The sequence below is a fragment of the Brienomyrus brachyistius genome, chromosome 9 (genome assembly GCF_023856365.1).
Source record: "Brienomyrus brachyistius isolate T26 chromosome 9, BBRACH_0.4, whole genome shotgun sequence".
NCBI classification, from domain to species: Eukaryota; Metazoa; Chordata; class Actinopteri; order Osteoglossiformes; family Mormyridae; genus Brienomyrus; species Brienomyrus brachyistius.
In genome coordinates, this window is record NC_064541.1 from 14,019,217 (window position 1) to 14,044,252 (window position 25,036).

The 25,036-nt window shown below is 49.5% G+C and overlaps 1 protein-coding gene across 1 annotated transcript in view; it reads right to left on the reverse strand.

Moving 5' to 3' along the window:
- The window catches only part of iglon5 (IgLON family member 5), a 50,780-nt gene extending 42,098 nt beyond the window's left edge, over positions 1-8,682 (reverse strand). Inside the window, 1 exon segment of the mRNA XM_049026526.1 lies at positions 8,022-8,682. Within this exon segment, the coding sequence (XP_048882483.1) occupies positions 8,022-8,082 (61 nt within the window). The 5' untranslated portion in view covers positions 8,083-8,682.
- Positions 8,683-25,036: the final 16,354 nt, after the last annotated feature.

Sequence of the window (25,036 nt, forward strand, 5' to 3'; positions counted from 1 at the left end):
CCCCCCACCCCCCTGCTTTGCCATCAGCTGTCTGCCCTGTCTGCCAACAGGTTAGCGCTGTTCCCGGATGCACAGCCCCCCCCCCCCCCCCGACATCTATCATCTACCCCACCCCCAGCCCCCAACCTTGTATTCCTTGTACAGATTTTAAACAATAATGTACACACAGCATGCTCAGACCCACTTGTCTGTTAATTGCCTGGAAAACCGATAAGACCCCCCCCCCCCCCCCCCCCCCCCCCACTAACATGGAAACGAGGGTCATTAATCGGCGAGAGGCCATGGCAGGCTCCACCCCCCTCCCCCCATGTGCTTTGACAAGTCTCTCACACCGTAGTCATTTGTCAGCCACCCCTACCCAACACCCCCACTCCCCACCTCGTCTCATAATGCAAGCTGAGAAATTTACAACATCAGGGTGAGGAAGGGAGGTGGCTCCTTCTCAGTCTGTTTTCCGACCCCCAAAATGGTCCTCCATCGGAAAGGCCCCCCCCCCTCCTCCCAGGAGGACTGCGCAAATGGATCAACTGCTGAAATATTTATCGATCTGTTTTCCCGGGCCACGGTCCTCCTGGCCTTCCCTGGCAGAACTTACCAGACCGGTGCTCACACGCTACCTGCCGTCCACGTCTCTCAGTCGCACGTATGAAAATGCCGGGAGGACGAAAGAAAACAATAACAACGCAAATACACTTTCCTTTTTTAGGTAATAAAATTTTATTAGCAATTCAGCTAAAACTTGCTCGAAGGTAACTGCAGCATGACCCTTTTGGGCTCGATCTCGCAGCCATCAGGGTACAGACCCTGCTACTTAATCAGTTCGGTCATGGGTATCGAGTAGAGGCTGGGAAATGTGATATTTTAACAAAAAGACCGACAGGTGACTCCCAGGAGAGGATACCTGCGACAAATAGAAAAATGTAAGAGGGAGAATTACATTACAATGCAGCTCTTTGGATGAAAGTGTCAGAGAATCCTGCAAAGGCGGCCGTCTGCATGAGCATAATCTCTCTCGTGGAGGGTGCTGCTGCTTCACACCACCCGTGGTCGGTTACAAACAAAATCAGTAATTTGACCATAATTAATACTAAGTCTTGGTAGTAGTCAGTAGATAATCTGTCTAGAGAACACCAAAATTTAAACCATCAACCGACTGGGGGGGGGGGGGGGGGGGGGGTACGAGGCTGACTCTTTAAAATCAGTGACTGATATATCTCAAACAATTATTAATAGCCAAGCTGCAGCCGGAAGCAGTCCAACTGCGTGGACCACAGATTGTGACCCCCGTCTGAGAGTAACATCCCCACTCTAGGAGAGGAAAGATTTAGTCAGCCAGGGTATTACGGCAGGCTGCTGCACTAGCACCCCCTACAGGCCCGTCAGGTGCTTGCAGTTTACCAAATGGCAGAAATGAAGGTCGGGGGTGCATTTGCACAGGAAGCGCTGCATAGGTTAATCTCCGTTATTATCCTTGTGACGCAACAGGAAATTTAATGGACAAATTCCACTCTGAATGATTCATTTGCGCAATATCTATACAATCATATTCATATTCATTTATACAACATTTAGCCAAACCCATCAGAAAATATTAATTTGCCTTTTTCCGACGCTTGCCAAAGGTCTCGTCTTGCTCAAGCTGCAAGACGTAAGCGGATCGGATGCCAACTGCGCTGACAGAACTCATTAAACGCCTTTCCTGGCGGGCAGAGAAAGGGGCTAACGTGGCACGGTGTGGCATCAGATGTGGCCAAATGAGGTGGCGGGTGGGCTGTAAGACCTCAGTCCCCCGTCACTAGCCAGTCAGTGCCTCCCACACCCTGCCCGCCACTCCTCAGGTCAGTTACCAGTCTGTCCACCTGCCTGGGCCAGAGACGGCAGAATTCCATGCCGGCCCAAATTCTGGCAGCATGTCCCGTGCCGTATGTTGGGCTTCATCTTCATCCTTCCTTCTGTGTCCTCCTCGGAAGCCCCCATCCTCTGCCAGGCCGCTAATAGCACAGTTTTTACGGTACCGCGGATCGGAAAAAACAGGAATGTCCCGTCAATATTTAGCTACCAGTTATTAGAATAATAACACAGAGAACTGGGAGCCCTACAGCCCCCTTGGTATGATTTTGATCATAATTATGGGTCTATCGCACTACATTAATTAAACACTAAACAGCACGGTGGTAAGGTGGTAAACTGGGGCACTGTGAGGTTGCAGGCAGCTCCATGTACCTCCATGTACTGCGTCGGGGGGGGATTTGATTCAGCGTGTCCACACACACGCACAGCGACCCCATCACATGGCGAGACTCGCCCTGCCGTCCAGGGCGCCTCCATCGATTCGCTGGCGAGAGGCTTGTCTTCGCTAATGAGGACAGAGGGTGTGCAGGGACCCCCACCCCCCCACCCCCGCTCCCGCAGGGGCCCCCAGGGCAAAGCAGGGGCAGTAATCTGAGTCGGACTCCTCACGGCACTAACATCCCCGCACAGACGAAAAAAACAATCACTCTTCAGATCACCCAACTGCTAAATTATCCAGGGGAGCCAAAGCAGTGCATTTCTTTCCTGGGCTCCGGTTTTGTCGCAGACCCACTGCCATCTCCCCACACTGATAAGGGATCAATGAAGGTTATTCGTGGCCCAGGCTTTCGTGTAAACCTATAATCACCCGCACCCCCGCTTCTGTGTGTCTATCGCATTGATTTGCTGCTCATGCAAGCTGTTGGGGGGCGGGGGTCTTTTAAATTCACCCTGCTGGTAACCCCAGTAATTGCCCATGTGTGTGTGTCCCCCCCACATGTCTGTGTGTGTCTGTATGTCTGTGTGTGTCTGTATGACTGTGTGTGTCTGTATATCTGTGTCTGTATGTCTGTGTGTGTCTGTATGTCTGTATGTGTCTGTATGTCTGTGTGTGTCTGTATGTCTGTGTGTGTCTGTATGACTGTATGTGCCTGTGTGTGTCTGTATGTCTGTGTGTGTCTGTATGTCTGTGTGTGTCTGTATGTCTGTGTCTGTATGTCTGTGTCTGTATGTCTGTGTCTGTATGTCTGTGTGTGTCTGTATGTCTGTGTGTGTCTGTATGTCTGTGTCTGTATGTCTGTGTGTGTCTGTATGTCTGTGTCTGTATGTCTGTGTGTGTCTGTATGTCTGTGTGTGTCTATATGTCTGTGTCTGTATGTCTGTCTGTGTCTGTATGTCTGTGTGTGTCTGTATGTCTGTGTCTGTATGTCTGTGTGTGTCTGTTTGTCTGTGTGTGTCTGTATGTCTGTGTCTGTATGTCTGTGTGTGTCTGTATGTCTGTGTGTGTCTGTATGTCTGTGTCTGTATGTCTGTGTGTGTCTGTATGTCTGTGTCTGTATGTCTGTATGACTGTATGTGCCTGTGTGTGTCTGTATGTCTGTCTGTGTCTGTATGTCTGTGTGTGTCTGTATGTCTGTGTCTGTATGACTGTGTGTGTCTGTATGACTGTGTGTGTCTGTATGTCTGTGTGTGTCTGTATGTCTGTGTCTGTATGTCTGTGTGTGTCTGTATGACTGTGTGTGTCTGTATGTCTGTGTGTGTCTGTATGACTGTGTATGTCTGTATGACTGTGTGTGTCTGTATGTCTGTATGACTGTGTGTGTCTGTATGTCTGTGTGTGTCTGTATGACTGTGTGTGTCTGTATGTCTGTGTGTGTGTGTCTGTATGTCTGTGTGTGTCTGTATGACTGTGTGTGTCTGTATGTCTGTGTGTGTCTGTATGTCTGTATGACTGTGTGTGTCTGTATGTCTGTGTGTGTCTGTATGTCTGTGTGTGTCTGTATGTCTGTGTGTCTGTGTGTGTCTGTATGTCTGTGTGTGTCTGTTTGACTGTATGTGCCTGTGTGTGTTTGTATGACTGTGTGTGTCTGTATGTCTGTGTGTGTCTGTATGTCTGTGTGTGTGTGTCTGTATGTCTGTGTGTGTCTGTATGTCTGTGTGTGTCTGTATGACTGTGTGTGTCTGTATGACTGTATGTGCCTGTATGTGTCTGTATGTCTGTGTGTGTCTGTGTGTGTCTGTATGTCTGTATGACTGTATGTGTCTGTATGTCTGTATGTGTCTGTTTGACTGTATGTGTCTGTATGTCTGTATGTATCTGTTTGACTGTGTGTGTCTGTTTGACTGTATGTGCCTGTTTGACTGTATGTGCCTGTGTGTGTCTGTATGTCTGTGTGTGTCTGTTTGACTGTGTGTGTCTGTTTGACTGTATGTGCCTGTGTGTGTGTACGCTCTACATCTACTACTATATGCACGCCACTTGAATGATCTTCTCTGTACTAAATAAAATATCACTTTTTTCCATTATTATTATTACGGTGAAGAATTCTCATGTAAGTATTCATGTTCTGGGCAGCAGTGAATCTGGGGTGGGAATTGCAGGACTGGAGGGAAGTTTTACATTAATTAAACACAGGTAGTAAATCCACCTACCTTGGATTGAACACATTTGCATGGTGCATAACTCCATATATTATAAACACAGATATAATTGCAATCAAGCTGGGATATAATGATTATTTAAGGTTGACCCTAATTGCATTTTTTCAGCACAGAAACCTATGGACTATGTGCCAGAGTCTGCAGCACTGATCACCATCCCCGGCAGAAAAGGCCTGTCCAGCAGCACCCTTTGACCTGCCTCTCGAATCCACAGCCTCGTGGAAGCAACGGCATGGCCCCGACCCCATGAGGCGCCGGGGAGGGCGGGAGGGATGGGTTAGCGGAGGTTACCCAAGGGTGTAGCATCCTGCTAGCTGCTCGTGTGGGAGGGGCGGGCACAGAGGCTAATTAATGGGCCGATGACTACTGCATGTAGTGGGTGAAGGGGTCCCTCCTCAAGGGACCTGCATAAGGCCGGCTTAAGCCGAAGGAGCCATTCGGGCCTTTGTTACAGCGATGAGTGAACATGGGATTTTCAGGCAATTCCTATCAGGTGAACTAAAGCCCACCAGTAGAGGGAGCCCATTCAGCCGAGGCCCATGCTCCCAGATTCCCTCCCCCGCCTGCCATTTTTGGACCACGGAGCCAGACAGCCAGATGTGTCACTTCTGTTGGAGCGAAAGCCAGCCTCGCTCCTGCCCGACCGCCCGCCTGCGCGCCACTTAACCTTCCCGGCGACACAAAGCCCAAGCATTTTCCCGCAACCCGATTACGCGCGTGAGACCAGCTCGGGTCGGCCCTCCTCGCAGTGGCTGGCGTAGCGCCCGGTCCCAGTGCTGCCACACGCGGACGGAATCGCAGTCAGGGCTCCGGGAGATGTGCAAACGTGAGAGTGGGAACGGCCAACGGGGGGCGCCGCTGAGAAGCCGAGGAACGTCACATCGGCCTGTTTCATGAAGGAGGAAGCATCTCCTAAGAACGGCGGGGTGAGTGCCAGCACTGGCAGCGAGCACCATCTCCACCCCCTCTGGCCCCTGCCAGATCCGGAGACCCGCTGGGACGGCGGACGAGCGGGCAGCTCGCAGACGCCCGCGCGACACGTCGTCTTCCCCCCCCCCCCACCTATGCCCACTTTTCCCACCCGAAATCCCCGCTACTCTCTGATGACGGGCCTCAAAGCCCAGGTGTGCTGCCTTTTTACGAAGAGGGGAGCCGGCAGACACAATTATCACGAACGACACTCTGGAACTAATAAGGTTTATCAGGCCCGTGATATTTGTCGTTAATGAAATTTGTAGCTAACCGTCCCGGCACAGGCTGCAGAGCGAAGAAATGAAAAGCTTTTCCAAAGACAATTATGTTACATTTCTACAGGGTAGGACTGACGCGAATCAGCACAGACGGCCCAGCCCCCGGCTCCGGGGGTCTGAGGGTCTGAGCTGTCGGATCCATAAGAGGATTAAGCGAGCTTTAGAGTCCTGACGTGTGATCCTTGATGTCGAAGATTTAACGGCACCTCTGAGCGGTATCCTTGCGGCCTTTGGCAAAGGAGTTTGGTGAAATAACCAGCTGGTGAAGTATAGGGGTTGGAAATTGCGACACAGTGTAACGCTGATACCGCAAACCGGTTCCAGTGAGCATTAAATCGCTGCAGTGGTAGTGACCCAATCAGGGAAACTCAGCAATTCACTGTCTTTCAAAAGTTATTTTTACACCGAATGCATGTCCAGCTCTCAGCAGATGATGGCAGACAGATTCGATTCCTGTCTTGTGTTGACTCAGCAATCTACTACAAAATCCAGGCACAATGAAAAACTAGAACCTGTCACAAAATACAAGAACAAAGACAGGGTTATTCCAAACCTCTCCGCCAGTTTTCCTCATCCACGTAACTCTTAAGTTAAGTTTAATTATGATAACTTATGGCACAGGGCTGTCCTGAAGTTATCCACTGTTTCCTCCACATGCTTGTGTAAGAGGCGGCCATGTGCGTCAGTAACTGCATGGCACCCCAGATCAGAGAGGAAATGCAAGCCTGGCACTGCATTGGTGCTGCACAGTGGAGGTCCTCTGGTTGGGGTGGAGTGGTGACATTCACACACACAGCATGTGAATTGAAAACACTTAAAAACCATCACGCCGTTAAAATATGAAGCGGGCAAAATCTGCAGATAACACCTGAAAACCAATATACCCACATTGCCCAGGCTGTCTGTTTCCCTTTCAGCTGTGTTTATATAAGACGCGTACACCAGTGCCCGTTAGATATTGCGTAATTCTGTGGAGATGCGCTCGGCTCGTACACCTCGGACTATTGGACAGATGGCTCTCGGTTCGCTGGCGCTTCACCCGCCAGCCTTTCTCGACGACAATTCAATTACAGTTATTTAGCGATGAGCTATTATTTTTATACCCTTATTTCCCACTCGGTAATGTAACGCTAATTCAGGCACGCATGTGTACTGACGCTGTTGCATTACTGCGCACCGAAGACATCTGCGCAAAGGCACCGGGAGCAGTGGAGCCTCCCCCGGCGATAAACGTGCGTGTGGGTGTACGGCAGGACACGCAGTCGTCCCCTTTACATCGCTGATGCCGTTTAGCGGTTATTCTCGTCGCCTTTTTGCCATCATCAACAAAAATAACGGCAATCCGACAGCGCTGCGGAAATGATCTCCCGTCTGCAGTGCGCGTTAGTCCGCCGTGAAGCACCTTCCCACTCACGATGCATCTGTCTTTCGTGCAGTTAATAATGAGGGGAATTAACGCGTCCGACGGCTACTTCTTACGTATAACAACGTGATTATTTTATCCGAGCACGGAAATTTAAATGCTTAAATTTAGATTTAAAAGAGCATGGATAGAGGAAAAATAATCCAGCAAACATGAAATCGCCGGAACCGCGAGCATTGATCCTGTTGACCTAGTGCGGGCTCCCAGCGATGACATTGGCTCTAAGTTTGACCCTGAGGACAGAGAGTACTCGGCGTCTGGAGATACAGTACTGAACAGATTCATAACCCAGAAATGAAGGCAACGAAAGAACCCCGACGAAACCCCGTAGAAAGATCAATAAATAAATAAGAGTAGAGCGGGAGGAGAGCGTACGTGTCAGGACGTTTAAAAAGGCGTTGGTCGTTCGTGTCCACGATGATCCGCAGGCAGTTCGTGGTCTGATCGCCACGGAATGTGCTGACTTCACTTATAATGTCATATTAATGGATGCGCAATACGGGGCGAACCGCGCCGGACTGCCGCCGCACTGGGAACTTTAGCTTTAAATCTTAGAGATGCGTATTTCGGCGTCCTTTAATCTGGATCGCGGGGGAAATACATATATTTCATATTTAGGCAAATGACAAGACCATCGCGTACCACTTTTTTTTCTTATAAATACTCGCACATTCGTACACACACACTGACACACACTGTGTCGCAAACCAAAACAAAACGGAGTGCGCCGTGACAGCAGTACGCATGATTCACGGCCAGGTAGAATCCCGGCACGGTGGAGGAAGGACATTAGTATTCAACTCCAGCAGTATAACACAGAAAACGGCAGAAAAAAAATGCAGACGTGTGGTCAAAGAAGCGGTCATAAATCAAAGTACTGCGATGTAACTACTTACCATTGCAGAGCGCTGCAAGAAACAGCCCCAAGATCGCGTTTTGCAAGACGGCGCCGCTCATGTTGCCCTTTTAATCTCGTCCGACGCGTTTTTTTCCTGTATTAAGTACAGTTATAGTCTCCTTTTTGTCCCCTTTAGACTGTTCAACACGCAGCCTTTTCGGTCACCTGCGTAATTCACGCAACGGTGATGTTTAAATAGCTGTCAAATGTAATTTAGTACAAGCGGACAAAAAAATAAAAATAAAACCCACAATTATGCTTATTCCTTTACGGTGTTTTCTTCTCATGCACCTCGTCAAAAACAGTCGGACGGCTCTCCTAAGACAAAACAACTGGCAAATAGCACAACGATCCGTTTGTTTATTTTGTATTTTTTTTTTTTTTTGAAAAAGCAAATATTCCCAAAATGAATTAATATATATGCAAATTTCTCTGATAGACGTTCAAAGGCGCATGGAGATGAGACTCCGAATTAACAAAAAATTATGCAAACCGCTAACTATATCAAATATTTGGTATTATGTGTAGAAGTGGGAAAAGCGTGTGTGCGGTTGTGTGTTTTTGTCCTTTTTTATTCTCCCTTTTGCCTTCAGTATTCAGCGCGTTTAGCAGCTCTGCGCTCTATGCATCATAAGGAGAAGCACCCCCAAAGCGACGCGTAAGAAAGCCGTGATTGACAGCTTCAGGAGAACTTTCTTCCGCCAATCCCTTGCGCCAAGGAAGAAGTCGGGCTCTACAAATGGTCTGAGGGGGCGGGCTAAGGAGGGCTGTTGACCAATGAGCGGCCCTGGGAAGGCGGGCCAGAGAGGCGAAAACGACGCTCCTGTAATGCAATGTGATTTATTGTGCGCTTAATGCTGCTGCAGTATACGGAGAAAGCGCCGGCGAGGAGGTCGGATGCTGTGTACGTATAGTACGGTGCTGGATATTTAAGTGGTGGTGGGCGTGGATTGGAAGTCTTGTTGATAAGGGTACAGGTGGTGGGGAGGCATCTGTAATTTAATTAATTTTGTAGCCCAAATTTGGAAAACAAATGGACGTACGGAGTAGGTAGTCCTAATATGAGCGTGCTGTGGGGGCTGAATTGTTTGTTGTTATTAATTGCCTGGAGATGCGACTGCGTATTTGCAAGTTTTAGTCACTGCTTCACATCCTTCACAACTGAAACTCACAGGGAACGAGAGCTGAGCAAACGAGGAAAAAAATACATTGAAATGAACGTAAGTGGTGATGTGTGTGGGCATACAGTTCTTCTCGACAGGGTGTATTTTTTTGTAATAAATCCAGTGAAAAAAGAATGAGATTTACATTTCCGTATTTTCAGGGGAGTCAGTGTACTTTATGTACCGGAGTCCCTCAAAGTCACGGGTGCATAAATGAAGTTCGTGGCTGACATTTCAGGGGGAATGAACAGGGGGTTCACGGACCCGTTCACAGGTTTGCAAAACAATTAACTCCCCGCTATTTTTTTTCCCTTTAATACAGTAATGCCCTTTTCGCAGGTGCACGAGGTGTAATTTGTCTCCAGCAGACTCGAGGGAGGAATCTACACCTAGGTGTTTCCTGCAGTCACATGACATTTAATTGCGGTGTGCCCACCCGGAGCCCCGCCCCCTCCCACTTCCCACCGCTGCCTGTGGTGTTGCCTGCGTAATTTGCTCTGGCAGCCTGTTTAGGATGGAAATGTATGGGGGCAGTGCCACCTGCTCCTCCCCCACCCAAGCCCCTCGGCTTGGCCACTAATCGCCGTGGATGAGGCAGATGACGCCAGCTTGTAATCGCCATCCCCCAGAGTGCCGGTCCCACGCCGTTCCTGCCCAACCTAACCCCCCCACATCCATATCTCAAGGAGGACAGTTGTGTCTCCCTGGTGATGCATTCACTGGCCAGCCTAGAGAACAGAGTGATAGACAGTAGCAAGACAGGGTGACAGAGACTGAAAGATGCAGAGAGATTTTTCTTTTACTTTTGATTGAACAGCTCTATGAACACTGAAAATGACACAGCGCACGTCCCCAAAAACAGAACACACTCCTCAAACAAAGGTGAAGTGCAGGGAGTTTCACTCAGCCAATCACATTCCATGTCATTGCCTCTTGCGCCTCTGACGCAAAGGAATCTTATTTTGAAATTTAAGTTCCGTGATTAAAAGTAAGAACGAGAATGCAGATATAGACAAAAGCAAGCTGACAGCTACCTCACACACCTGTCGGAATAACGATTCCTGGGATCCAAGGACTCATGCTCAGTGATTCCGGTTGCATATTTTTACGTTTTTGTTATCTAAAAGTATATGGAAATGCATCCTTGTTACGTGCACACTTTGATGACGCCCGGTCGATTCGTTTTTTTCTTTTTAGTTAGAGCTAAAAATGGTGAATGGCTGAGGAAGACTGGAGAGGAGGATTGTGGGATGAGAAGGAAAAATGAAGTAAGATTGAAAGGCAGAGAAATGGACAGAGGGAGGGATCTTTCCTCATGACATATATAAAGTGAAACATAAGTTGATTCTTCACCTTCGCAGTACTGACTTATAGAAACTGGTGTGTTTGGTTGTGTCCCTTGGAAAAAGTAACAGAGGGGTGTAACAGAACCACATTCTCGGGCAGTCAAAAATACACTCCTGGACTGTGCAGCCTTGAAGTTGGATCAAAGGCCGAGATGTGATAAGCGATACGTTTACATTTGTCCATACAGGCCAATCACCTCCATCGCTCCCTCTGCATTTGCGGTTCTCGTAACAGCCCATTCATATAATCAACAATCCACCATAAAACAATCGAATTGCACACATGAAAAACGACCCATTATGTCATTTTTTGAATTGATTACTTATTATTTTTGATTGTTGAATTCTTCAAACCAGCCTCCCCTCCATCCGTGACATGATTCCCCCATAATGACCTCCCACTCAGCCACTGGGGTGAAGGACAGTTTGCATGCTCCAGTGGAAATGTTCACTTGAGGAACTGGGTGATGGCTTGAGATGGGTTTGATCATCCCAGCCAGACTTCACATTCCAGGGGCAACGTCTTCAATCGGGAGTCACAGACAGTATAAGGACAAAAGCACTTGGACAAACCTCTTAATCATTGAATGCAGGTGTTTCATTCAGAGCCATTGCCACAGGTGAATAAAATTAAGCCCCTAGTCATGCAGTCAGGATTACAAATATTTCTGAAAGAATAGGTCATTCTGAAGAGCTCAGTGAATTCGAGCGTGGTGCTGTCATAGGATGCCACCTTTGCAATAAGTCAGTTCATGAAATTTCTTCCCTCTTAAATATTCCACGGTCAAATGTAAGTGGTTTTATTGTAAAGCGGATGTGTTTAGGAACAACAGAAACTCAGACACGAAGTGTCAGACCACGTAAATGTAACAGAATAGAGTTGCTGAGGTGCATAGTGAGTAAAAGTCGCAGACGCTCTGTTGACTCAGTAACTGCAGAGTTCCAAACTTCCTCTGGCATTAACCCCAGCACAGATGCATTTGGCCAGGAGCTTCACAGAATGGGCTTCTATGGCCAAACAGCTGCATGCAACTCACATCACCAAGCACAATGCCAAGTGTCAGATGGACTGCTGTAAAGCACGCCGCCACTGGACTCTGGGGCAGTGGAAACGTGTTCTGTGGAGTGACGACTCGTGCTTCTCTGTCTGGCGGTCCGATGGAGGAGTCTAGGTTTTCCGGATACCTGGAGAACGTTACCTACCTGACTGCATTGTACCAACTGTAAAGTTGAGACTTCAAAGCACTTATGTCACTCTGGTTAAGAGTGTCCGCCGAATGCTATAAAGGTAATGTTTGGTGGAGGAGGGATAATGGTATGGGGTTGTTTTTCAGGGGTTGAGCTGGGCCCCTTAGTTCCAGTGAATGTTAATGTTTCAGCATACCAAGACATTTTGGACAATTCTATGCTTCCAGCTTGGGAACAGTGTGGTCCATAAAGGCCAACGAAGTCCGTAAAGACTTGGTTGAGTGAGTTTTGTCACTTTTTGTGCGGAAGAACTTGACTGGCCCCCACAGACCCCTGACTTCAACGCCGTCAAACACCTTTGGGATAAACTAGAATGGAGATGGGGAGCCAGGCCTTCATGTCCAACATCAGTGCCCGACCTTACAAATGCTCATCTGGATGAATGCAAAAATACCCACAGACACACTCCAAAGTCTGGTGGAAAGCCTCCCCAGAAGAGTGGCAGCCGTTATAGCTGCAAAAGGGGGACCAACTCCTTATTGATGCCTATGGATTTAGAATGGGATGTCATAAAAGTTCCTGTAGGTGTAACGGCCTTCTGCCTGTGATACCTCTGCTACCTGTGACATCCTTCCAAGCTGCCCACCCTTTGTCTCCTCCCTGCCCTGCAGCTGTACCACTGTTCATCCTGCCATCAGAAGCAGCAGCAGCACCCGCCTGCCCTCACCCGCCTGCCCTCACCTGCCTGCTCCCTGCATTGAGACTCAAATCTTAAAATTTGGACGTGTAAATTAGGATTTTGCTTGGCTGCCTTCTCTGCCGGCCCCTGGAGGATGGGCTTCCCCTTTGAGTCTGGTTCCTCCCAAGGTTTCTTCCTGAGGGAGTTTTTCCTTGCTACTGTCGCCTCTGGCTTTACTCTCTGGGAGCTTTGGGCAGGAATAATGTAAAGTGCTTTGAGACAATGTAATGTTCTGCAAATGCGCTGTACAAATAAAATTGAATTGAATTATGTCCATATAGTGTATGTAAAGGACTATAATTAATATAACCTATTTTATTATTATTATTATTATTATTATTATTATTATTATTACAGTTCAGAGGCATGCAGACAGGCTAACCGGTATCTCTAAATTGCCTGTAGTGTATGATCATGTGTGTTTGTGTGTGTGTGTGAGCGAGTATACCTATCCTTATGGGGACACAATGTCCCCATAACGTGATAAATATCCGTTTTTTTCCCTTCTAGGTTTCTTGGTCCCCATAAGGGAAAACTCTATTTTATAAAAATCGGTGACTGCTATGAAAAAACTAAAAATGCAAAAACTCTTGTATTTTGCTTGGTTACTTATGGTTATGGTTAGGGCAGGGTGGGGGTTAAGATTGTCATAGTTAGCGTTAACATTCTTCCCAAAGAATTGAATGAGCGGGCCCCAATAGGATAGGTATACCCTACGTGTGTGTGTGTGTGTGTGTGTATGTGTGTCCGTGTTTGTGTGTGCGTGTGTACATGTGTGTGCGTGTGTGTGTACGTGTGTGCGTGTTTGTGTGTGTGTGTGTGTGTACGTGTGTGTGTATGTGTGTGTGTACGTGTGTGTGTGTATGTGTGTGTGTACGTGTGTGTGTGTACGTGTGTGTATGTGTGTGTGCGTGTGTGTGTGTGTACATGTGTGTGTATGTGTGTGTGCGTGTACATGTGTGTGTATGTGTGTGTGTGTGTGCGTGTGTATATGTGTGTGTACATGTGTGTGTGTATGTGTGTGTGAGTGTGTGTACGTGTGTGTACATGTGTGTACGTGTGTGTGTGTACGTGTGTATGTGTACGTGTGTGTATGTGTGTGTATGTGTGTGCATGTACGTGTGTGTGTATGTGTGTGTGTACGTGTGTGTGTATGTGTGTGTGTACGTGTGTGTGTGTATGTGTGTGTGTATGTGTGTGTGTACGTGTGTGTGTGTACGTGTGTGTGTACGTGTGTGTGTGTACGTGTGTGTGCACGTGCCCTGCAATGGACTGCCATTCCATCCCGGCTGTATCCCAGTCTTGTGCCCTGTGCTGCCTGGGTAAGTGGTTGGTTGATGGTTTATTATTATTTGATATGGAGAGTATCACATGGCGTCTTGCCCGGAGCCCTAGTCTTGGGCTCAGTGCAGAGCTCTTGTTGATCTCTGGAAAACGCATCACAGAAGCACATCTGTTTGTTGTCTTTGTGCTTTTTCTGTGCCGAATGGATATTTTTGGCATTTTCGTGCACAGCTCCATCAGCCCGGGTGATGGAGGTGCTTCTGAGTCTCCTCCAAATGTTCTAGCAGCATACTTTGGAGATGTCGCTCACAATAGCTGTCTCTTTGCTTCCCTGCCCCAGGAGCGACGCTGCTTTTGTGTCCTTGAGCGAAGCACTTAACCTGAATCGCCCAGCAGCTCTGCTGTACATCCTGCTGGATAAATGGCAGAAGTTGTGGGTCAGGCTGGGTAAATGTGTCAGGCAAGTGGCTCAGCGATGGCAGTAATAATGATGTGTAAAACGGCACACATTCCCCGACTCCTACATCTACATCCACATGGCACACATTCCCCGACTCCTGCACCCACATCCACATGGCACACATTCCCCGACTCCTGCACCCACATCCACATGGCACACATTCCCCGACTTCTGCATTCACATCCACATGGCACACATTCCCCGACTCCTGCATCCACATCTACATGGCACACATTCCCCGACTCCTGCACCCACATCCACATGGCACACATTCCCCGACTCCTGCATCCACATCCACATGGCACACATTCCACCGACTCCTGCACCCACATCCACATGGCACACATTCCCCGACTCCTGCATCCACATCCACATGGCACACATTCCCCGACTCCTGCATCCACATCCACATGGCACACATTCCCCGACTCCTGCATCCACATCCACATGGCACACATTCCCCGACTCCTGCACCCACATCTACATGGCACACATTCCCCGACTTCTGCATCCACATCTACATGGCACACATTCCTCGGCTTCTGCATCCACATCCACATGGCACACATTCCCCGACTCCTGCATCCACATCCGCACGGACAAACACCCGCAGCCGTCGAGGGTTCGACCTGTCATTTCTCTGACGCCCGCTGTTTAAACCGCGGTGAAGTGTAAAGCACAGAGACGGGGAGCGAAACCGAGAATGATCGCGAGACGTGTACGGTGACAGATGCTGACCTTGAGTTCTCCTTCTGTTCACGTCACAAGCTTTACCCTGGAGAGAGTTATGGGAAAAAAAAAGAAAAAAGACTCCCGCTGAACAAACGGAGGCGAGAACCGCGGGGGTGTTTGTTCTCGACTCAAGAGGAATCGCTGGAGTTTCCTTTACAGTGAACCGCTAGCCCACAGTATTCCAAGTGGATGGGACTGATGAATAAGTGGGACTCCATTGTACATACTTATCAAATCAAATAAATTGCCTAGGGCCATATTTTGAAGTAGTGCAGAGCGGCCTCAGGTAGCTAACCCTTAGCTTGTCTCAGTATGCACTTCCCTGGACCCCTTTTATACCTTCCACCTCCTTCTCACTCTTTCTCTCCTCCTATCTCTCCTTCTCCTCCATGTCTCCTCCCCCGCTGCTCTCCTCCCTCCAATCTGTCTTTCTTTGCCGTTCATCAGGCTGACAGTCTGCGCACTGATTAGAAGCAGCGAAGGTGAGGATGACCTGGAGTAAGCTGGGGATGTAATGAGCGTAGCAACCTTGGATGGGGAGGCAGAGACACACCCCCTCGAAATACCGAGGGGAACTGAACTGTCCATGTGTCAAAATCAATTCCGGGAAAAACTGAGACCTTCAGCCACAAAAAAATGACAAATGACCAGTAACACGAGACAAGCAAATGCCGGAATGATCATTTAAAACCGAATCAAACTACACAGACGACCCGCCAGAGAACTGGAGTCCCAAATGAAACAAAACAATGAATGGAATGTTTAACAGCCCAGACATAAATAGAGACCCAAAGCCGCTAACTGACCACCCGGTTAGCGAAGCTCACGCTACCAAAACCCAGGACCACCTGACCAGAAGCGTGACTCATGCATCCAGCCCACTTCTGCATTCCGGCTGTTTCCCCGTCTCCTGCAGTCAAGGTCTTATAACCTCATAAGAGTTATACTGGTGTCCTTCATAAGACTGGAGAGTGATTTGACCCAGAAACTGCGGCTCCTCTGTGTGAGCGGTAATCTGTGGAAGGCTCTGCAACATCTCTAATGCACTCTTCCTGCCCTGGCTAAGACTGGCTTCCTGCCAAAACATCATATTTACACCCCTTTGCTTATTACTACTCTTATTAAGGGAGGAGGTTAGGGCAATATCACATGACCAGCATTTTCCTCCAATTCACCTGTTTTTCCCTCGCTGAGAAAATGCACCCATACCTCGGTGCCCAAAGCCAAGCTCTCACCTCACTGCAGCACTTTCCATCCTGACTTTACGCCGTTTCCTCCCTATTCCTTCCTTCCATCCCCGTGGCACCCGATTCCGTTCATCATCCCACCCGGAGCAAGTCTCCGGGATTTTAAAAAGCATTTCGCTTTATCTGGCAATGTTGATTGTGCTAGAGTCCCTCAAAGTGGTATAGGGGGTGAAGAACATGATAATATTAACATGCATAGAAAGCGAATGTGATTTAAAAATCTGTGATAAATGAGAAAATTCTTCACACGGTGGAGGAGGAGTGAGTCAGAGCGGCTGTAGGAGACCAACGCAGTCACACAAGCAGGACGTCGCTGAAAGAAGCCAAGAGCCTCAAAATCAAACGCATTTTTACTCTAAAGAACATGGCCTGGACTCGAACCCTCACCACATTCCTGGACCTGAATATCAGTGCATCAAGGAGTTTGAACCTGGCAGGGACTGAGCTCCAGCTGAAACCAGAATGACTGTATATTCTAGGCAGAACCTGGTCTAGAATATCTAATAGCATTACCATGCACAGGAGTTCCGTATTGGCCAGCCAAACCTGCGACAAAACTCAGAGCCCCTGCATGCGCGATTCTGCAGAGACGCCCCGCAAGTAGGAAGTCGAAGAGCCAACGACGCATGAAGGCGGAGAGAGGCGGGCCCCCACTGCTCATTCCCTTGCAGAGCAGATCCATAAAGTCCTGGATCCACGAGTGATCCAGCTCCACAGACACACCGCAACACGCAGCACCAAAGCCCCTATTTAGCCGGTTAGGAAGCTCACACTATGACCTACAAACAAAGACAGAAAGCAGTGGACACAGTCAGACACAGGGAGACATAGGCAGAGAGAGGAAGACACCCATGAACTCTGGTAGTTACAGGAAGACATACACAAAGGCAGTGTCAGTCAGTCCTTTAGGTGGTGGAGGTGACCACCAGGCGCCAGGCATAAGCTTGCCTAGGGCGCCACATGGGCTTCAATAGATACTGGACACAGGGAGATTCGGGCAGACACAGGAAAACACAGGCAGACACAGGAAGATTCAGGCAGACACAGGAAAACACAGGCAGACACAGGAAGATTCAGGCAGACACAGGAAAACACAGGCAGATACAGGCAGACAGAGAAAGACACAGGCAGACATAGGGTGACCTGGCTGCACAGACGACAGGTTCTGCAGTCGATTGAAAACAGTAATACAGTTTCTCCTACAGTGTAATGTGGAAGTTTGTTATTAATAAAAACAGCAAACCCCTACCCCTTTCACTTCAATGCCAGAGAAACCAGCCTCTCCTCCCGGGGAGGGACACACTGCTGTTCAGTCTAAGCAGTGCGCATTTGGTGACCAGTAACACGGACACTGGAATTCAGAAAGCACACTGATATTTGTGGTTATTTTCCATCGCGCGTCAGTCAGTCCATATGTACAATTGTTTTCTGTTATTATTGATAGAGAGACAGACAGCAAATATCCAATAATCCCTGTTTGGATTGACGGATGCATGCAGATGCAGGCTGGCTGGATCAGTCTCTCACCAGCCCAGTAGGGCGTCTGTACTGGGCCAGACAGTGGTACGGCTCGGCAGGAGGGCAGGACGATAATGTGGATCAGCATGACCGGCTTCCCCTCTGTTTGCTCTGTTCCTCTTTTCCTCTCCCCTATTCTTTCCATCACCCCCCCCCCCCCCCCCCCCACCGATGTCAGCCATCTGAGATCAATCGCTCTCATTTCAGTCGGGATTGATTCCAATATTGCTCGCCATTCCCACTGCTGCCCTTGAACCCGCCCCATCCATCTCCATTCCAGACTCTATCTGTCTCTCTCCCTCTTCTCTCTCTCCTTCACCCTGTTTGCGTCGGCCTTCTTAAATCCACCCTCTACCTGCTAAGGTCGTTCTTCTGGAACCAAATCCCGGTGTTCTTCGTTTCCTGGGGCCCATTTTGCCGTTGCACATGAGATGCATTCCTTACTTTTATGGAGTAATCCTGCACCATGATAGCCCCCTAAAATACCTTCCCATGAGTTTGTCTCTCTAACTGGCCACCTGGGTATTACCGCATGCTGGATCCTTAGCATAATAATGTTATAATGAATCCAAACTTAGATTATGACACTAATAAGGAGCCAATTCACTGGCCTGGTGTTTATTTATGAACACTTAACTGCTTAAATGTGAAGATCTTCAGAGATCTCGTGTCTCCTGTTTGGTACAACAGTGATGGTTGTCATTATGGCCAAAACAGCATCGGCTAGTGTTGAGATTATCACAGTCCCTGCCATTACCGGGATAATTGTCAGTGCGACATGTGTTAGATATCTTGATTACTCACTGTGTGTGTGCTGATGCCACCCAGCCCACCACCCCCCCCCCCCCCCCCTTCATTAACGGCTGAAAATGCCCCAGCTGCCTCTAATTGATTAAACAACTCCTGCCTCTCGCTGCGCCAATGTCGACTCACTGCGGATCACGCTCAGAGATTCTGGCCCAGGACGCCTGCAGCTTCCGGGGGCCTGGCATAGCAGCCCCTGTTAACAGTCAACTCTGTGGCCCTCTCACTGTTTTCTGTTGTGTCTCTTTGATTTTTCATTCGCTCCCTTGATGGCCTATCAGCGTGGAGTTATTAGCGGTCAGAGTGTCTCCGGTGACTCAAGCCATCCGTCTCTCCACCCCCCCCCCCCCCCCGCGCCCCCGGCGTGTCCGTTAATCGGCCCCTGTGCGCAGAGATGGCAGAGCATCTTGCCGAGTACCGCCATCCGGCGATGGTGATCCATCAGCTACCCCCGCAAAGCCGACAGCATGGAGTTGAGGTGGGGGTGGGGGGCTGCTTAAAGATCTGCCGCATTTTGGATGTTGTCACAGGGACTGACAGGTCACTATGGGGGGGGGGGGGGGTGGTTGTACTGTGGTCTGACGGCTGACTGTGGGAGGGGGGGGTGTGACGGCTCTGGCGTCATGCATTCCAGCCCACCTCGCCCTCGGGGGTCAGACCGTAAACTTCACCACATCAAATTCATCCAAATATCATTAAGCCTTTATTAGCTGTGCGGCTCACAATATTATCTGATTTGTTTTGAATTGTTTAGAATTCCTAGTTTAAAGTAAAGCTTATTCAGTTCATGGAAACCTTCTGTACTCTGTCATGAAGGACAAGTGAAAAGCAGTGAAAGGTTTCTCAGGATGGAAGCATTGATGGCGACCTTCCTTAGGAAGACAGGAAGGTTTCTCTGGGTGGAGACATCGATGATGACCTTCCTTTGGAAGATGGGAAGGTTTCTCTGGATAGAAACATCATTGATGACCTTCCTTAGGAAGACAGGAAGGTTTCTCTGGGTGGAGACATCGATGATGACCTTCCTTTGGAAGATGGGAAGGTTTCTCTGGATGGAAACATCGATGAAGACCTTCCTTTGGAAGATGGGAAGGTTTCTCTGGATGGAGATGTTAACGGCAAACTTCCTCAGGAAGGTTCCTCTGATTCTGGGCTGTAATGCCTGTGTTTGTCAGGAAGCAGCCTGATCTCTCACATTCTCCCCCTCATGTAGGTTATCTAGGAGATGATTTTTTTCACTCCTGCACAGGATCAGTAAGATGTGAATTAACCCTGAAATACCAGGCAAATCTAATGGCCCACTTGGGAACGTGACTGAACAAACACGTCAAATCCATTGAGTAACGCTAAGCTCTCCGCTCAGCTCGCCGCAGCGAAATGCACCTTTTAAAGCTGAACATGTGGGGTGACTCATTTGAATCTTAATACTGGTAAGTCAGTGCTGATGACGGCAGCGCAAATGTTCGCATTCATTATTATGAGATAAATCAATGTAATATCCAGCTGGACAGCTTATTAGGATAAAATGCTACATTGCTAAAAGGCGTTGGACAAAGCAACACACACAATATCACTACCTCAGGTAGAACAGCAATATGTGAAATGTGCAGTTTCTCTTAACTGCCAGTAGGGGGCAGTTATCATAAGGGCAAAAAGTTTAACAGATCAGCTAAGCCTAAGCTTAGCACCATAGGTGATAGAGGATTTCTTACATTGTTTTATGTATTTGAAAGACGATACATTATTCTTACGTATGTGCTTAATGGCCATGAAATTTTTTAAGTGCTTCGTTTGAGCGTTTGGTTAGACACATTTGTCCTTAGTCTCAGCGCTGGTGTCACCCTTCTTCTTCCTGCCCCGCCTCCCTACGCTTCCTGTTCCTTCTGCCACCTTCCTGTCTTCCACCTCGATCCCTCTTTCCATTGCTCTCTCGCTCCCACCAGTAACAGATGACGGAGAGGCGGGGGGCCGTGAGTGCCAGTCCCCCCCCACCCGCCTCCCCCAGGCTTGGCATATGTCAGGAAAAGCGCAGTGCTTCTCGCTGTATCCAGGGCTGCCTCTCTCGTGCTCGTCTGACTCTCAGAACCACTCCCAGGACACTTCTGGGGCTCAGTCCCCAGCACTCATGTGGGCCAGGAGCGCAGGTGGGCCTGGGGCACCCCCTGGAGGTTACGGGAGGTACTGACAGATGTACACTCAGTCGGCGAACCCTCTCAGGCACACGGTCCCGGCCAGACCAGGTCCAGAAGCCCCGCCCTGTGTGCGAGGACACACGCGCCCCCACAGACTCGCGCTGTGACACATGTCCACCGAGTGCAGTCAGCTCCGGTACCACCATCGGGAAACCCAGGACCACGCAGCATGACCCAGACTCACAGGCACACAGCGGTCGAGGCCGCTCCTCTCCTTTCACAGATACACGTCTCTCTCCCTCCCTCCGCTTCCTTTCCTCCTTGCAGACCTGAGCCACACGTCGCTGGCGTGACGTTCAAAGGGCCCCGTCCTGCCAGCACACGCCTCACGCTTAAATCTGACATGACACGGATGTTTGGAGCCTTATAGAGTCTGTCAGGTAGAAAGATTACAGAGCATACATATTTATCCTTCTGCTCCCACCACCCCCCTCCCCATCTGTTCTTCCCTGACACCCCCACCCACTCTTCTGACTCTCTGTCCTCCCCTCAATGCCCCCTCTTCTTTCCTCCAGCCAGATGTGATTTATAAAGATGGGGGTAGCTTCGAGGGGCAGGACGTCCTGCATAGGTCCGGTTCCTGCGCGTGATGTCATCAGGTGTCCTCTATGACACACAGGCAGCTACCCTATTGCCCGCTTGCACTCTCCATTATCTTTCCTCTTTTCCACTCTCTCTCTCCATCCCTCCATCCCTCTTTGTATCTCCCTTTCGATCTCCCTTCCTGTGTTTCTCTCTCCATTCTTCACCCCTTCCCTCTCCTTCTAAGTCTCTCCCTCTCTTTCTCTTTTTCTCTCTTTTTCCTCTCCCTCCTCCCCTCTTCCTCCTCCCTCTCTCCCTCCCTCTATCTCTCCCTCCTTGTGTCTCCCGTTTGATCTCCTTTTGATGTTTCTCCCTCCCTCTCCCTCTTTCAATCTCTCTCTCTCTCTCTCTCTCTCTACCCAGGCCCTTCAATCACTCTGTACTGCTAGACATGTTCAAATCCTCGGTGACGTCTAAGCTATTTACTCAAAGCACCATAACTGGGGACAGTGAGTGGGTGGAGGGGGTAGATGAGCCATTGGCTCTGGATGCATCGGCAAGGGGGGGGGCACTGTGACTTGGTTGGATCATTGAGCGAGCCCCGCACCCGCTGTTTAGGCAGTTTGACAAGCGGCAGTTACTCTGATGGGAGACAGTGCCGGTGAGGGAGGGGGGGTTGCATAGGGCAGATGCAGTGTGGACAGCCCCGCAGGCCTGACGGCTACACACTGCTCTGCATAACTGGGAGCAGTCAGGGGGAACAGGGCGGAGGGTGGTGGTGGGGGGGGGGCTCTTCACTTACGTGAGCTGGTCAGGACATAAAAGCAGACATGCATACGACCCATGGAACACTGGCTCAGTGAAATGAATGTTCATTAGCAGGTGTTCTTCTGGTTATTGCACCTTTAACAGCTGAACATCAGAAAAATAAATATTCATGATTGGTCTTAGATGGACCTATTCGATTGTGTGAGGTAGAATTTTTTTGATGTAATGTACGTGTGTGTGTGTGTGTATAACCTGTTATTTTGACATTGTGGGGACCATTTTTCAGGTCCCCCGAAAGATCTGTGAATGCAATCAAATGAAGGCGTATGGTTCAGGTTAGGGCTGAGATCAGGGTTATACCCACAGAAATGAAAGGAAGGCGGGGGCAGCAGGAGGGAGCGCCCAGAGCATGGGGGCCACGCCTGTTCCCCAGCAGTCCCATCACCCGGCTGGGCAGCCTGTCCTCGGACCGCCGTGCCCATGCCATCGCTCACACCGGCTCCGCCTCCTCGCTGACCTTGGGAAGGGAGACCGGCAGCCAGAGAGAAAGGCTGAGGTCCGTCGTCGGCGGGGGCTCAGCGGAGCCTCTAACAAGCCAGGCGAAGGGGGCCACACTGGGGAGTAACTGGGGCATCCGGCCCAAACCAGCATTGCCTGGACACCAGCCTCCTTTGTGTCCCTGTCACTCCCCCTCTCGCTCTCCTTCTCCTTCCTCTCCCCAATCCTTCTCTCTCTCTCTCTCTTTCTGTCCCTCTTCCATCTCTCCCTCCTCACACTTTCTTTTACTCACGCTTCCTCCCCCCCCCCTCCCCCCCCCCCCACACGCCACCAGATTGGTTTTGTATTGGCTTCTCATCCTTACATGTCACCTTCCCTCTTTCATTCTCTCTCTCTCTCTCTCTCTCTCTCTGTTACATATCTCCTTCAGAAAAAAAAAAGGTGACAGGATGTAGAAGTTTAAAAGTCGTTTTTACATGGTAATCGGTTTGCAGATCAGTGCAGGTGCCGCGGGATCCGGTTGCCAGGCTGTGCGGATCAGTCGGGTTTTAATCGAAACGCCGGGGAAAGAGGCAGGCAGGCAGACGGGCCTCACAAAGCGAGACGGACGGAGCCCTGAAACTCCCACTCACCTCCGCTACGCTCCAGCCGCCGGTCCCGCGCAGCCAGGCTCACTCCCTAATTTACGACGCCCTTATTGATCGATGTTCTGAGACCGTGCACCGTCCAGCGGTTTTTCCCCATAGCTGCTCTAGAACACATTTCAAGCACAGGCCCCAACGTGATTGGAAACACAGATTAATAGATATATAAAAATGTCTGAACAATTTCCCCGCGCATAAATACCAAATACATATTTCTCATGCCCATATGACAAATAAGAACTATTAAATTATGTTCCGATGGCTGTAAATTGATTTCATTTGAATTTGTTTCAGGAGGAGAGAAAAAAAAAATTAAGCCACTGTATAAAACACAGCTTTTCCTGTGGTATTTATCGTCCCTGCTTCATGCGCCAATAAATCTTTTTTTTTTAAAGTTAGTTTTTTCTTATAGTTTAGCTTCAGCTCTGTTTCCCACAGCTCTGTTTCTCCTGCGGGGGGAGGGGGGGGGGTTGATCACAGTGGCCTGTGACAGAGGGGTAACACCGTGTCGTAATAACACTCATGTCGAGCCTGGCTTGACACAGCACTCCGCCAGTGAGAGGTACAGCGTAGGCAGAGATGAGGGCTGTGATTGGCTGAAGGCGAGGAGCGGCGGCGGACTGCCGCAGCCAATAACCTCTGAGCTGAGATCGAGGTTTAAAACAACGACGGCCTGCATGCTGACTGCCCACCATCTGGCAATGCCGCCCCATACGGGGAATAAGCGAGGCCCCTCCCATATGTAGGGGACTTTCATGGGCAGCAGTGGACGCCCAGGGGAAAGCAGGCCATGTCTTGAGGGAGAGAGAGAGAGCTGTGGGGAGGATGGGGGGGGGGGGGGGGGACTCTCATTTTGAAAAAGCTGAGTCAGCTGAATAACTTGCCTCAGCGTTACCCTGCATGTTTTGTGTTGAATTTTCCTCCCTCTGCACTCCCCAACCAGTCTTTTATCGCCCCAGTGTCAGGGCCAGAACAAATGTGACAGCCAGGTCCAAAGGGGGGGAGGAGAGAAGCAGTGAAGTGACCAGGATGTTGACCAAGGGGGGGGGGGGGTTGCCAGGCAGCAGCACAGCACAGAAAGCAAAACACACATATATACGACATGTATTCCTTTTTTAGCATCTTTGCGTAATTATTTGTACGGGGGGGGGGCACTGCGTGCTCTATCCCGCTCTGTTTGATGACCCCCCCCCCAGTGAGTGAGGAAACTCCTCATGTCATAGCTACGCTGACATTAATTCACTCTGCGTGACTGGAATGAAAACACAAACTGTTTGAGACAGGGACAGGTACCAAGAACACGCCAAGGTCACGGCTCGCGGTTCGGAGGGGGGGGGCACCGTCAGCGCGGGAACAGGCTGCGGTGCTCGGAGCACGGCGCTGCGCGGGCTTTGGTGATGTCAGCTGAGTATTACATAAGCAAGGGGTCCAAACGGGAGCAGGAATTGCACGCATGAAACACGCAGGCACCCGAAATAGAGCCAGCCTCTAATGAGAGCACCGCATCGCCCTCAAAACCTCCACTGTCTCTCATCCCTGCCTCGTGGCGTTGGGGGGCCCAGCGAGTGGCTCTGACGCACCTCACAGCCGTGTCGACCCCCACAGGCTCCGCGCATCGCATGGTACTTCTGTTCCACGGACGCTGCTCAAGGTCATATTTACTCACACGGAAAAGCTGTTTTTTCTCCCCGCTCTTGTTTCATTAAAATCCTCAAGAGATTTATTTATAATCTTATTAGTCTGCTGGTGCTTTTATCTGCATCACTTTACAGTTTTACTCATTAATACAGCCTAATATTTTATTTAAATAATTCGCACTAAATACCCCGCTTAGCTCAAACCGGCAACCTTTGAATCATTGTCTGTCCTTAAACTCTCTGTCACCTGCTGTCCTTAAGCGGTGTGACG